Source organism: Mesoplodon densirostris, chromosome 4 (assembly GCF_025265405.1).
Source record: "Mesoplodon densirostris isolate mMesDen1 chromosome 4, mMesDen1 primary haplotype, whole genome shotgun sequence".
NCBI lineage: Eukaryota > Metazoa > Chordata > Mammalia > Artiodactyla > Ziphiidae > Mesoplodon > Mesoplodon densirostris.
The window spans coordinates 69,179,481-69,194,501 of NC_082664.1; the positions used below are offsets into that span (position 1 = coordinate 69,179,481).

The 15,021-nt window shown below is 39.6% G+C and overlaps 1 protein-coding gene across 3 annotated transcripts in view; it reads right to left on the reverse strand.

Annotated features, from left to right (window-relative positions):
• The window catches only part of AP4S1 (adaptor related protein complex 4 subunit sigma 1), a 49,264-nt gene that overhangs the window by 18,236 nt on the left and 16,007 nt on the right, over window positions 1–15,021 (reverse strand). For 2 of the 3 annotated variants that reach the window (XM_060096356.1, XM_060096354.1), the window contains exon 2: window positions 1,064–1,272. In XM_060096356.1, the coding sequence (XP_059952339.1) occupies window positions 1,064–1,201 (138 nt within the window). In that variant the 5' untranslated portion in view covers window positions 1,202–1,272. Of the gene's footprint in view, window positions 1–1,063; window positions 1,273–13,507; window positions 13,595–15,021 lie in introns of all 3 variants that reach the window. The other variant, XM_060096355.1, reaches the window with a different exon arrangement.

Consider the following 15,021-nt stretch of genomic DNA (forward strand, 5'->3'; position numbering starts at 1 on the left):
ATGTGGCTATTAACACAGACCTTTAATAGTTTTTGTTTTCTTTTGACAACTACATAAAGCAGTGTGTGCCATGGCAGTCCAAAGTAGTAATTCAAAGAGGACTCTGAGATGTTCTGACTGGAAAATCAATTTAGAAGCCAAGGGAAACACAGTTCTAATGCGTAACTTGTGAGCACTGATGTAGCTTAATATTTTATGACTTACCAGTGGTTCCCACGAGCAGCCTTTCTACATATGCAGTGAAAAAGAGAACTAGCAAAATTAATGGGTGATTTAAATAAGCTTTCTGTATTTGCATTAGTTTGCTCAGTGATTTCCAAAGGGTTCCAAGTTTAGGGCCTAGACTAAGTAATTCTCCAACTAAAGTCCTTTGTAAAAGTAGACTCAGTTTTTACAATTCCTGTTTACTATTATTTAAACGATTTAATTTAACCTCAATTTTGGCAGAATGGATAGATTTGTTGTTTCATATGAATTTTTTAACTTCCATTTCTCCCATCTATATAATAAGACAAGTTCAAATCAAGTTTGTTTTGTTTTTAAATTACTTGTTCCAGTATTATGTTGGTGGTAAATTTATAAAAATGATAAGCAGAAAATAACTGCACTCCACATGAGAATCATGTTATTATATCCTCCAGCACAAAGTGGGTCTTGACTGTTCCCCTCTATACTGGTCATCTGACCTTCATCTTTTGGCTTAAAGAAAGCCGTCTGCTACAGGCACTCCTAAGAGTTCCAAGGGCTGAATTCATATGAACAATAAAAAAAGGTATGTCTATTAGCAGGCTTAAATTTGAGCTGCCACTTCCATAGTGCAATAAGACAAATATGCTGACCTAAATATGAACCCAAGACTTTTCCTGATTTTCTTTGCTTTTATTTTCCTTAAGGGGATGTAAAGAGAGCTATGGGCAGTCTTCATTTCACTTCATTTGTTAATTTTCCCTAATAGCTATTGAAAGAACGTAGTTCAAAGAAAACGATGGCCCCTGCGACTCAGTAATAATAAATCTGCCACTGCTGAGTTGAATGCAGAGATCAAAGAGAATCAGAAACTTACTTGTTCACTGGATCGAGAGAGACAGCTCTTTATGACTTCTGTTTCCAGAAGCGTACGCTTATTAATCTCCACATGTTCATAGTACTTAGAAAGTCGGGTCTGCCCTTGTTTATTCACCATGAGGAAAAATTTTATCATTTTTTTTTTCTGGCCAGTATTTTTCCAAATATAGGTCAAAAGTTATGGCGAGGGGTGGCTGTAACCAGAACCTGAAGAATAAAAGAACAACAGAAAGGCAAGATCAAATTTCTCAAGAATCATATTAAATGTGTTCCATAGATGAACCAGAAGTAAAACGTCTTCTGATAACATTGGTCTTCACTCCTATGAACTAAATGAGACTTTAATAAATAACTAAAGATAAATTTTCCTTAGTTATCCTCCAAAACATTTTTGAGTATCTACAGTAGTTCTACTCATATTCATTCAATTGTTTCATCAATCTTTTTGTTTTGTTTTGTTTCATCAATCTTGTTGGGCGCCAACTATGTGTCAAGTACCAGAAGGAGAATATGGATGAAGAAGTAATGATTTCTGATCTTGAACAGATCACAACACCTAGCAAAGGTACTGGATAGGTAAACAAATAACAGCAGTACAAGGTGATGAGTTATAACTGGGGCGGGTATACTTCTGTGGTGCACAAAAGGGAGGGACAAGGAGCATCACGGGAAAGTTGGGAATGGCTTCCCAGACAAGGGGCATTTAAACAAGATCTTGAAGAATAACCCAGAGGGAGAGACTCTGAGGCACAGAAAATAGGGGTATGAAAGCTCTGGAAGTTCACTTTGGTTGCAGGTCAGGGGGCAAGAAGAATGGTTACAGGAAATTGAGCTGCTCGCATAAGATAAAATTGGCTTTAGAAGTTATGCTAAGGAATATGAAATTTATTCTATGGACAATGGAGACAGGATGTGTAGTGAAGCTCTTCTTTCCTTAGTGTTGAAAGCAGTAGTAACATCAACTATTTGTCAAAGTCCTCGTACAAGGCCCTGTAACAAGTCCTATAAGGTTCTGTACTGAGCAATTTACATACATTATTTAGTTCTCACAATTTTCTGCGGCAGGGACTTCTGTTATCCCCATTTTAAGGACAAGAAAACTGAATTTTACAGTTGTTAAGCCACCCAGCATACCTGGATTACTGTATGTCAGGGGTGAGATGCAGGTCAGAGGCCAAGCGCATGCACAGATCCATGACACCCCACTCCTCATCATTCATGCTTGTGGGTTTATTTCAAACTCAGCTGTATTGAATCCCATGTTTGTTATTCTTATACTTAATATAGTTTTTGAAATAATCAATGGAAAAGCGCACAATATTGACCAATGGCCAGTTCTTTCATCATGAGCATCAGAGCTGTCTCATAGGCCAATCTTACAATATCATATTCACATTTTGTAATATCTTTGAAAATCAGTGCAAAAGATCAAGGTTAACAATAGTTCTTAAGTGAAATTTTAAAACTTGGAATAATTTTACAGAATAGTTGCAACAGATGATGAGATAATATTTTATATTATTTTTTGCCTTCCTAGCTCATCTCTTATTTCCTAAACCCTATCAGACAGGCAGATATCTCATAACAATTCCAAACATTACGAGCTGGTTAGAGGCAGATCCAGTCTGGCAAAGCCTGGGGCTGCTGTGTTCATTCGGTGTGCAGAACAGGATGTCATCTAGACCAGCTCAGCTGGGGATTTGACAGCTGTGCCACAGGGGGAGGCCTGTGGTCATTCACTCCTCCCTTTTCCAGGAAGATAAACTCACTACTGTAGGTGGCATTGCAACATACTCTGTGTTATTTAATCGTTTGGCGTTAAGTCCTGCTTTTATCCTCCTTACAAATTACTGCCAGTAAAAATTATGGCAGATGACTAATAAATTAAGATTACCATCCTTTCCTTTATTCCCTTTCAGCAAAGTTATTTTAAAACCATCTTTATGGGCTTCCCTGGTGGCGCAGTGGTTGAGAGTCCGCCTGCCGATGCAGGGGACACGGGTTCGTGCCCCGGTCCGGGAAGATCCCACATGCCGCGGAGCGGCTGGGCCCGTGAGCCATGGCCGCTGAGCCTGCGCGTCCGGAGCCTGTGCTCCGCAACGGGGAGAGGCCACAACAGTGAGAGGCCCGCGTACCGCAAAAAAAAAAAAAAAAAAAAAAAAAAACCATCTTTATGAAAGTTAGAAATGACAATCCTATACCCTAGATTCCAACTGCCAGGTAAAAGAAAAAAATATTGTCTCAAAGGTACTCATGGCCAAACCTTTGTCTTTAAATGCCCTGGTTGCATTAAGTGGTAAAATGAGATGTAAAATGATCCCACTGAGATGCTACACCAAGGGATCAAATTGGTTTCCACCTTACAAGCACAGCATTCCTTCCCACTGACTTCAAGACCAAGGATGACAAACAAGGACGTGCTGAACTGATACTCATTAGGACACAAGTCTTGAAAATAGTAGCTGAAGGCATCTAAAGACTTGAATACAGTGGGGTTTTTTTGCACGCTCATAAACAATTACACAATTTACAACTGTAGGATTACACAGTGGTAATAAAGCAGACAAGCAAAACTGTAAAGTATTTCTATTATAAAATATACAACACCAAAATATACAATGTGGAGACTCAGAGACAGGTACATGTTTGAGAACTGAAGATGAATGACATAAGCACCTATCCTGGTTACTAATTATCAGGGAGGAGGGAGATCAAATAATTATGAAACTGAGGTAGGGCAATAAGAAGGAATATGCTTAGACAAGTGCTGGGAGTGGTCAGGGAGCAGATATGAACTTCCTCTGTTAATATACTCTTTGCATTCAACAACACATGGGCTGGGAAAGATGTCTTGATTGCCAAGAAGTTAGGAGATTCTACACCCAAGAACTTGTGTGAATATGTGTGAAAAATCAAGGAAGAATAAAAAAACTTTACTAGGGAAGACATTACACAAAGGGTGCTAGGCTGCCTAAAGGCCAAGACTAGGGTGGTGGGTAGATTCACAGTAGAATATAAACAGATCAGTGTCCCAGTCCCCTACATGATGTAAACTTAATGCTTAGAGAAAAGACAGACTGGAAAGACTGAAGTAAGTATTGAATTGGGCACAGTTTTCATACTTCTGATGGTGTATTTCTGGGAGTTAGAACTGGAAGAATCTTTATAGGTTGTCATACCCAAAGATGACAGATAGATTTCAACTTGGGTGCCAACTTTGATTAACTGTACTAACTGCATTGAGCACTGTGTTGGGAAGGATTCCCAAGCTGTTTTCAGGTTCAGAGCAAGACGATGTCATGAATAATTAGTAACGTCAGTTGTGGGTTAGGAAGCAGGGTGTGGCAACATATGCACCTTGTATCTGTCATCTCTGATGTGCACTCCCTTCATTTTGTAGATGGGAAAACTGGTAATCTGAGATGCAGAGTGAAGTCCTGAATTCTGGTCTCTTGACTCATAATGCTGTCCTTAATTTATCACATTGCCTCTGCCTCACTCAGTGTATCAGTGTCATTAATGTCCATTTAAGCTTAATAAGCATCAACTTCAGGTATCTTTGGGAATGATCAACTCAACATTATCTTTTCTAATGCTGCTGCACAATTAATGGAAAATATCAAACAATTCACTGCACAAAAACAGTAGACTAGGAAGTTTCTGGAAATGAAAATGTTATTTGATGATGGCTAACATCCTTTCTAGCTCTAAATGCTTTCTAGGTACCCCCAGAACCATAATGTTGTAAAACTCACACACACACACACACACACACACACACACACACTCAGGGAATATCAGACAAAAACTTTGTTTTTGCCCCATGAAAATGACTGAAATAAAATCCCCCAAGTTACAAAGCCAATTTCCACCAAAAAATGTATAGTACTCGTAAGGTATAATAGTCAAAAGCATGAACTAGGTAGAGCTCGACTGTTTGGCTCTACTACTTATTAGCCCTGTGATCCTGGGAAAATTACTTAATCTTTCTGTACTCAGTCTGAGGTACAATGGGAATAATATTAGTACTGACCTTCTAGGTTGTGAGGAGTAGTTAGTATATGTAACATTCTTAGAACAGTGTTTGGCAGTTGGCATGAATTGAGTGCTATGTAAGTGTTGGCCAATGCCATTACGATAGTACATCACCTCTTCCTCAGACAAGCCTTTCCTTCCTATCCCAATCCCTCTTTCTAACCACAAAAAGTTGGCTATCTTTTCTTTGAACCCATCACTGTATCTTACAAAACCTGTCACCCTAAATAATCGCTATTTGATTACATTCTGAGCTCCCCTACCAGACCAGTGATTTTCACTGTTTTACTGTGATATATTTTACGCTGTGATATATTTTACATTGTGACCCAGTATACAGGTACATACATACTTGAATGGAAGTTTGTAAAACAATACTCGCCCATCCTTTGTATATTGTACTCCAGTATCTTCTATGACCTTTCATTTTGTAAAAAATGCAGTTGTGAGGGGTTTGGATTACACAGATGTATGGATTTTTCAAAACTTACCAAATGTAAATTTTATATAAAAAGAAACTAATATTCTGGTTAATGATATACATGCTGAAGTATTGGGGGGAAATGTACTGATGTCTACAATTTACTTTTTTTTGGGGGGGGGGGCAGGCTGTGCTGCCTGGCTTGCAGGATCTCAGTTCCCCAACCAGGGATCAAACCCAGGCCAAGGCAGAGAAAGCTCGGAATCCTAACCACTAGGCCACCAGGGAACTCCCTATAATTTACCTTGAAATGCACCAAAAAAACTAAGATAAATTAATGGATGGGTAAACAGATGGATAGATGGTTAGATATATGATAAAGTAAGTACAGTCGGCCCTCTAGATCTGTGGGTTCCGTATCCACAGATTCAACCAACCATGGATTGAAAATATTTGGGAAAAAAAAATTCCAATATGTTCCTAAAAGCAAAACTTGAATATGCCGTGCACTGGCGACTATTTATATAGCATTTACATTGTATTAGGTATTATAGGTAATTTAGAGTTATTTCTAGATTAAGTTATTTTAAAGTATATGGAAGGATATGCATAGGTTATATGCAAACACTAAGCCATTTTACATAAGGAACTTGAACATTCACCGATTTGGGTATGTGTGGGAACTCTGGAACCAATCCCCCATGGATACTGAGGGATGGATGACTATATAGTAAAAGATTAATGGCAGAATTTAGGTGGTGAGTATATGGGAATTCACTGTGAAATTCTTTTCAACTTTGTAGTATATTTGAAAATCATCACAAAAAAATATTGAGGAAAAATGCTAGTTGTGGCCCACTGATATATGTTTTTTAATTCCATAGATTTTATTTTTTAGAATAGTTTTAGATTTACAGAAAAAATTGCAAGGAGTATAGAGTGTTCTCATATACTCCACACCCAGTTTCCCCTATTATCAACATCTTAGTATGGTACATATGTTACAATTAATGAATTGATATATTATTATTACCTGAAGTCTATACTTTATTCAGATTTCCTTACATTTTACTGAATGTCCTTTTTCAGTTATAGGATCCCATATTATATTTAATCTTCACATCTCCTTGGTAGTATTCTCCTCAGTAATAATATCTCCTCAGTAATATTCCATTGCATATACATATACCACATCTTCTTTATCCATTCATCTGTTGATAGACACATAGGTTGCTTCCATATCTTGGCAATCGCAAATAATGCTGCTACAAACATTGGGGTGCATGTATCTTTTCTAATTAGTGTTTTTATTTCTTTCAGATATATACCTAGGAGTGGAATTGCTGGGTCATATGGTAGTTTTATTTTTAGTTCTTTGAGAACCCTCCATACAGTTTTCCACAGGGACTGCACCAGTTTACATTCTCACCAACAGTGTATGAGAGTTCCCTTTTCTCCACATCCTTGCCAACATTTGTTATTTGTGCTTTTTTTGATGATAGCCATTCTGACAAGTGTTAAGTGATATCTCATTGTGGTTTTGAGTTGCATGTCTCTGACAATTAGCAATGTTGAGCATCTTTTTCTTGTTCCTGTTGGCCATCTGAATGTCTTTTCAGGTCTTCAGTGCATTTTTTAATCGGGTTGTGTATTTTTTTTTATTGAGTTGTATGAGCTGTTTATATATTTTGGATATTAACCCCTTATCAGTCATATCATTTGCAAATATTTTCTCCCACTCTGTGGGTTGTCTTTTTGTTTCCTTTGCTGTGCAAAATTTTTAAGTCTAATTAGGTCTCATTTGTTAATTTTTGCTTCTATTTCCTTTGTTTTAGAAAACAGATTCCAAACAATATTGCTACAATTTATGTCAAAGAGCATTCTGCTTATATTTTCCTCCAGGAGTTTTATGGTTTCTGGTCTCAGATTTAGGTCTTTAATCCATTTTGGGTTTATTTTTGTATATGGTGTTAGAGAATGTTCTAATTCAGTGGTCCCCAACCTTTTTGGCACCAGAGACTGGTTTCGTGGAAGTCAATTTTTCCACGGATGGGGCAGGGGGCAGAGACATGGTGGTTCAGGCAGTCATGCGAGAGATGGGGAGTGGCAGATGAAGCTTCGCTCACTCGCCCGCTGCTCACCTCCTGCTGTGCAGCCTGGTCCCTAACAGGCCGTGGCCTGGTTCGGGTCCATGGCCTGGGGGTTGGGGACCCCTGTTCTAATTCATTCTTTTACATGTAGTTGTCCATTTTTCCCAGCACCACTTACTGAGGAGACTGTCTTTTCTCCATTGTACATTCTTGCCTGGTTTGTCATAGATTAATTGACCACAAATGCATGGGTTTATTTCTGGGATCTATATTTTGGTCCATTGATCTCTATGTCTGTTTTTGTGCTAGTACCATACTGTTCTGATTACTGTAGTTTTATAATATAGTCTGAAGTCAGGAAGTGTGATTCCTCCTGCTCTGTTCTTCTTTCACAAGATTGTTTTGGCAATTCAGGGTCTTTGGTATTTCCATACAAATTTTAAAATTATTTGTTCTAGTTCTGTGAAAAATACCATTGGTATTTTTTTTTAATTATTATTATTTTAATTTCTTTGTTTTTTTTTTTTTGGCTGCATTGGGTCTTCATTGCTGTGCACGGGCTTTCTCTAGTTGCGGCGAGCCCACTGGTATTTTTATAGGGATTGCACTGAATCTGTAGATTGCCTTGGGTAGCATGGTCATTTTAACAATATTGCTTCTTCCAATCTAAGAATACAATATATCTTTCTATCTGTTTGTGTCATTTTCATTCATCAGTGTCTGTTAGTTTTCCAAGTACAGGTCTTTTACCTCTTAGGTAGGTTTATTCCTAGGTATTTTAGTCTTTTTGATGTGATGAGAACTGGGTCTTCTTTTTTTTTTTTTTTTTTTTGGCCATGCCACATGGCTTGTGAGATTTTAGTTCTCCAACCAGGGATCAAACCCGCACCCTCAGCAGTGAAAACACGGAGTCCTAACCACTGGACTGCCAGGGAATTTTGATGTGATGATAAATGGGATCGTTTCCTTAATGTCTCCTTCTTATATAGTTCATTGTTAGTTTATAGAAGTGCAACGGATTTCTGTATATTAATTTTGTATTATGCATAAATGATACGGCCACTTTGGAAAACAATTTGGCAGTTTCTTAAAAAGTTAAAGATGCGGCCGGGCCCGTGAGCCGTGGCCGCTGAGCCTGCGCATCCGGAGCCTGTGCTCCACAACGGGAGAGGCCACAACAGTGAGAGGCCTGTGTACCGCAAAAAAAAAAAAAAAAAAAAAGTTAAAGATGAACTTACCATATTATCCAGAGATTCTACTTCTAAATATATACCCAAGAGAAATGAAAACATATGTCCACAAAAATAATTTGTCCATGAATGTTCATAGAAGCATTACTCTTAATAGACAAAAAGTAGAAACAAACCAAATGTCCACCAGCTAATGAATGGATTAAAATAAATGGGGTGTATCTACCGACAAGGGAAAACTATTCAACAGCAAATGAGAAGAAAACACTGCCACATGCTACAAAATGGATGAACCTTTAAAACATTATGTTAAGTGAAAGAAGCCAGATGTAAAATACTATTGCACAATTCTATTAATACGAAATGCCCAGAAAAGGCTAATCTATAGAGATAGAAAGCATATTAGTAGTTACCTAGGGCCAGGAGAGAAAGGTTTGGGGGAAAATGGGGATGGGTTTCTTTTTAGGATGATGAAAATCTGCGAACACTGGATTTATTAGCATGGTAATATTTGCACAACTTTGTAAAGTTACTAAAATAGTACATGTACATGTATATTATATAAAGTTCAGAACTACTATAATAAGCATAAAAGGAAGGAATTATACCAAAATGTATTTTGCTTAAATCTGGATGGTAGGATTAGGGGCAATTTTTATTCTCTATCCTTACTTTGCTTTCTTTCCCAAGTTTTAAGAGATGTCTTACTTCTTGTGTTACACACAAAAAACTTTGTTTAAAAAATGTTGAGCTGGGCTACCCTGGTGGCACAGTGGTTAAGGATCTGCCTGCCAAAGCAGGGGACACGGGTCCGAGCCCTGGTCCAGGAAAATCTCACGTGCTGTGGAGCAACTAAGCCCGTGTGCCACAACTACTGAGCCTGCGCTCTAGAGCCCATGTTCCTCAACAAGAGAAGCCACTGCAATGAGAAGCCCACACACTACAATTAAGAGTAGTCCCTGCTCGCCACAACTAGAGAAAGCTTGCATGCAGCAACAAAGACCCAACACAGCCAAAAATAAATAAAAATAAATTTATTTAAAAAAATGTTGAGCTGCATTATATAATTTTACAAAATTAGCCAACTGAAAAATAAATGTTTACTTTAATAATGAAGCTATTGTTTCATTTATTGTGGCATTTCTAAATGCTATACTTCTGTAAAATATGTACTCTTTTTCAAAATGGATGTGCTGGACTTCCCTGGTGATGCAGTGGTTAAGAATCCACCTGCCAATTCAGGGGACATGGGTTCGATCCCTGGTCTAGGAAGATCCCACATGCCGCAGAGCAACTAAGCCTGTGTGCCACAACTACTAAGCCTGTGCTCTAGAGCCCGAGAGCCACAACTACTGAACCCTTGTGCTGCAACTACTGAAGCCTGCGCGCCTAGAGCCCGTGCTCCACAACAAGAGAAGCCACCGCAATGAGAAGCCTACAACAAAGAGTAGCCACCCCTCACGGCAACTAGAGAAAGCCTGAGCACAGCAACGAAGACCCTACACAGCCTAAAAAAATAAAATAAAATTTCTAAAAAAAAAAAAAAAAATTGATGTGCTGAGAGCACCTAATCAGTATGGCCTAACTCAGGAAACATGGAACTAGCAAGTGCTAGATTCTGTTTGCCACAGCATGGTGATTCATTCCATAGGCCTCGAAGTTATTTAGCTATTTCTGAATTTCTCCATCCTTAAGTGAGAGGAAATAATACTGGTCATTAGCAGATTTTCATCTAATTTGGATCACCTCCCTCAGAGTTTGTAATATGTTATACACTCTTTTTTTATACACTAAAACAGTTTGTTTCTTTGCTTCAAAATTTACTGGAATTCTGAGATAATTCAGTTTTCTCACCTGTCAACTGGGAATAAAGACAGCTACTTCACAGACTTTCTGTCAGGACAAAAAGAGGTGAAGGAAATGCAAAGCACTCAACAGAGTCCCCCTTTTCCCTCCTCATCCTCTTCCCCAGTGTAGTTTGCACATTCTTCCCAATGGTTTCTTCCTACTGCAGTTCTAAGACTACTGAAATTTGACTTCAAGAAACCCATCACCACGTGCTTTTCTTTCCATCCGTTTTCCTCCCTGCTCCCTATCTCTCCCCCCTCTCTAAATCTCTCTTTTATGATTCAGAATACATTTTTTTTAGTAGCTTCAGCTGACACTTTTACTTTCTGTTAAATCCCTGGGCCACTCAAGAAATATTTCAACAACATTTGATTAATTTTGAATGTGTGCTATTTTTTTATATAAATTTATTTATTTATTCATTTATTTAATTTTTGGCTGCACTGGGTCTTTGCTGCTTCACGCGGTTTTTCTCTAGTTGCTGAGAGCCGGGGCTACTCTTTGTTGTGCGCAGGCTTCTCATTGTGGTGGCTTCTCTTGTTGTGGAGCACGGGCTCTAGGCGCGTGGGCTTCAGTAGTTGCGGCTTGCGGGCTCTAAAGCGCAGGCTCAGTAGCTGTGGCGCACGGGCTTAGTTGCTCCGCAGCATGTGGGATCTTCCCGGACCAGGGCTCGAACCCGTGTCCCCTGCATTGGCAGGCGGATTCTTAACCACTGCGCCACCAGGGAAGCCCTGAATGTGTGCTATTTTACTTAAATAGTTTTAAAATAATTAAAACATTTAAAAATGTTAAATTCCAAACAAATTAGGATTTGCAGGAATCCTGAAGCTATAACAATTTTGCAGAAAAATTATGAAAGTGCTTTGAGAATAAACCTTAATAGTCTGGTCTACCATTTTTCTAGCAGTATATCTGAAAATTTTCTAATGTTTCATGTTATCCTCAGATCTTGATCTAAAGCCATTTTGGAAATTGATCAAAAAGTCTCATCAGGACTTCTCTGGTGGCCCACTGGTTAAGACTCCGCACTTCCACTGCAGGGGGAAGAGGTTCGATCCCTGGTCGGGGAACTAAGATCCCGAGTGCCATGAAGCGCAGCCAAAAAAATAGAAAGAAGAGTCTCATCAAATTCTGGTTTAGGATATACAACATAAATCCAAGGAACTTCCCTGGTGGTGCAGTGGATAAGTATCCACTTGCCAATGCAGGGGACACGGGTTCGATCCCTGGTCTGGGAAGATCCCACATGCCGCAGAGCAACTAAGCCCGTGTGCCACAACTACTGAGCCTGCGCTGTAGAGCCCGCAAGCCACAACTACTGAAGCCCGAGTGCCACAACTACTGAAGCTCATGTGCCTAGAGCCCGTGCTCTGCAACAAGAGAAGCCACCACAATGAGAAGCCCGCACACCGCAACGAAGAGTAGGCCCCGCTCACCACAACTAGAGGAAGCCTGCACACAGCAACAAAGACCCAACGCAGCCAAAAAAATAAAAATTAAGACTTAAAAAAAAAAAAAATATATATATATATATATATATCCAAATAAGAATGGTTATTTGTACACCAACATCATTAATCCTTAGGAAAATGCAAATTAAAACCACAAGATACCATTTCACACCCATTTAAAACACATACATAATAACAGCAGAGACAAGCTGGAAGTTTTACCAAAACGGATGGATGTTGTATTTTTGGAGATGTTCAAGTATCAGACTTTCTATCTTAAATAGGGTGCGGGGGCGGGGGTGAACTGAGGAATTCTTAAGGTCTTTACAGCAGTATGATTGAAGCAGGGGAGAAAAGCCATATTTCAAAAACTGAGGATGAGGAGTTTATATACTATAAATAGACCATTACATTGTCTGTCCAAAAGTACTTGTTTTATTTTTATTCGTTAGTCATTTATGTGTGTGTGGAGTGGGGGATGGAGGGATTGAGAATAGACTGTCCATTAGTCATTTGCCAAAGAGGTGCTCACTATCAGATCTGGTGGTGGTTGGAGCTGTGCAGTTTAAAGCTACAAAATCTTAAAGGCTGGAATTCATAGAGTCTGTTCTTATTGTTGTTATCTTACCTTCCACTCTTAGAATAGAAAAGCTGTTTTCGGGTAAGTAACCAGACTCAACCATCCCTTTACTACACACAACGGAGATAATGACAGGCATCTTTCAAAATCAAAATAAAAATTTTTCTTCTAAAATTGTATTCTTTTTGGTTTTAATGTCAAGGGTAACTTATTTTGAAATTTAAAATAACATTAAAAAGGGGAACTAAATTTTACTTTGAGAAAACATGGGCATGGGCCATTAGTGAAGAAACACTTCTGGTGGTAAACCTTATTCCAAATTGGTTAATTAGCCATACAAATTAAATATTTGTGCTTAGTGATGAAAACTCTTCATTGAAATTTTGGATTAACAAAGACATCTAATATCTTAATTTTATAGAAGAGGAAGCAGGGACCAAGAGATCTAGGGGTCTTATGGATGGGTTCCTCCCAGGACTTGCTATTGTGATGTTACAATGTGTCAATAAGAAAGAACTCCAGCAGAGAAGTAGGATTACTATGTATTACTTCCCTTTCCCATAAAATGGAGTATCAAGTTACCTCTCAGATTGAAAATACTTCAAACAAAATGTTTTGGATTTTGATAAATTTAACTCTGTACTTCTTTTTTTCTTTAATATTTTATTTATTTATTTATTTAGGCTGTGCTGAGACTTAGTTGCAGTGGCACACAGGATCTTTTAGTTGTGGCATATGGGTTTCTTAGTTGTGGCATGCATGTGGGATCTAGCTCCCCAACCAGGGATTGAACCCAGGCCCCCTGCACTGGGAGCGCATAGTCTTACCCACTGGAACACCAGGGAAGTCTCAACTCTGTATTTCTTAAATTAGGTTTTGTCAATTCTTGTTGGACATCTGATTTCCAGTGAAAACTGTGAAAGACATACAGAGATAGATTATTCTCATATTTTTTCCCTCTTCTGAAGAGTAGTGATCTCCTAGTAGCTTTGCACTACTCAAGTGATAAGCCTGTAAGCACTCTTACAGGGTCAAATACAATGTTACAGATTTTTAAATTCAAATCAAACTAAAGGAATTGAGAATTAAAATTTGATTTGTTAATGGCTCCTATAGTTTTATGTCAAACAAAGAAGAAACAAACAAACAAACCCCAACTGGGATTCAGAGGTATCTCACTTTATACAAAAGTCTATAGACTTCCCTGGTGGTCCAGTGGTTAAGACTCTGCGCTTCCACTGCAGGCAACACAGGTTTGATCCCTGGTTGGGGAACTAAGATCCCACATGCCACATGATCAAAAAAAAAAAAAAAAAAAGTCTATAGAAGTATGAAGTCTATAAAAAAGTTGACTATAAATTAAAATGCAATACCCAAATTATGGAAAATGTTTCTATAAAACCATCACTCCAAGTTTACCGACAATTAACTTGTTTCAACATTATACAGTCTTTTACTTTAGTGTTCACATTACCTGGGGGGAAAAATTAGAACCATGTGGAATTTTTCCCAAAAAATGTGTAAGAAAATAATACTACAGGGGGGTGGAATCAAGATGGTGTACTAGGAGGATGCGGAATTTGCATCTCCTCACAACTAGGGCATCTATCAGGCACCGGTGAGGGACCACAGACACCTAAGAGGATGGGAGGAACCCCCAGCAACCAGGTAGGATGTAGGCCGTGGGGGGAGTGAGGGGGAGGAGAAGTGTTGGCGGGATGGGACTGGCACCCCTGAAGGGCAGCTGGGGGAGGGGAAGGGATCCCACGTCCCAAGGGGAAATTGGGGAACCACTGGGAGGGCAAAGGATCAAAAGGGAGCATGGCCAGGTTTCCCTGCCCACTTGGGCCCCCAGGAACCTGCTGGGATCCCAGGCCTGATCCTCTACCCACCTAGGTACCCTCCAGCTGCACAGGTCCTGAGGGAGTGGGAGGGTGGGAAGGAGGAGCAAAAGTAAAGTCGAGACCTAATGGGACCGGCACCCCTGAGGGGGGGCTGCGGGAGGGGAGGAGTTCCCACACACAGTGGGACCCATCTATGGTTAGGGGTCCAGAAGCAACCAGGGAGACCCTGGGGGAGACAGTGTGGGAAGGGTGAAAAGGAATGGAAGAGAATGCTGCCAATGCTTTCCCTGTCCACTTAGGCTCTGGGAACCCTGTTGGGCTCCCGGGCCTAATCCTGTGCCCTCGGAGCCTCCCTCCTGCTGTGCAGAGCCCAAGCCCTGCCCCTACACCCAGGGCACTGCCTCCAAACTCCAGAACTCCATACTCCAGAGGCCCTCGTTTCGACATCTGCCTCTCCCCTTCTGTGCAGGTCCTAAGCAGAGGCCCTGCCCCACACT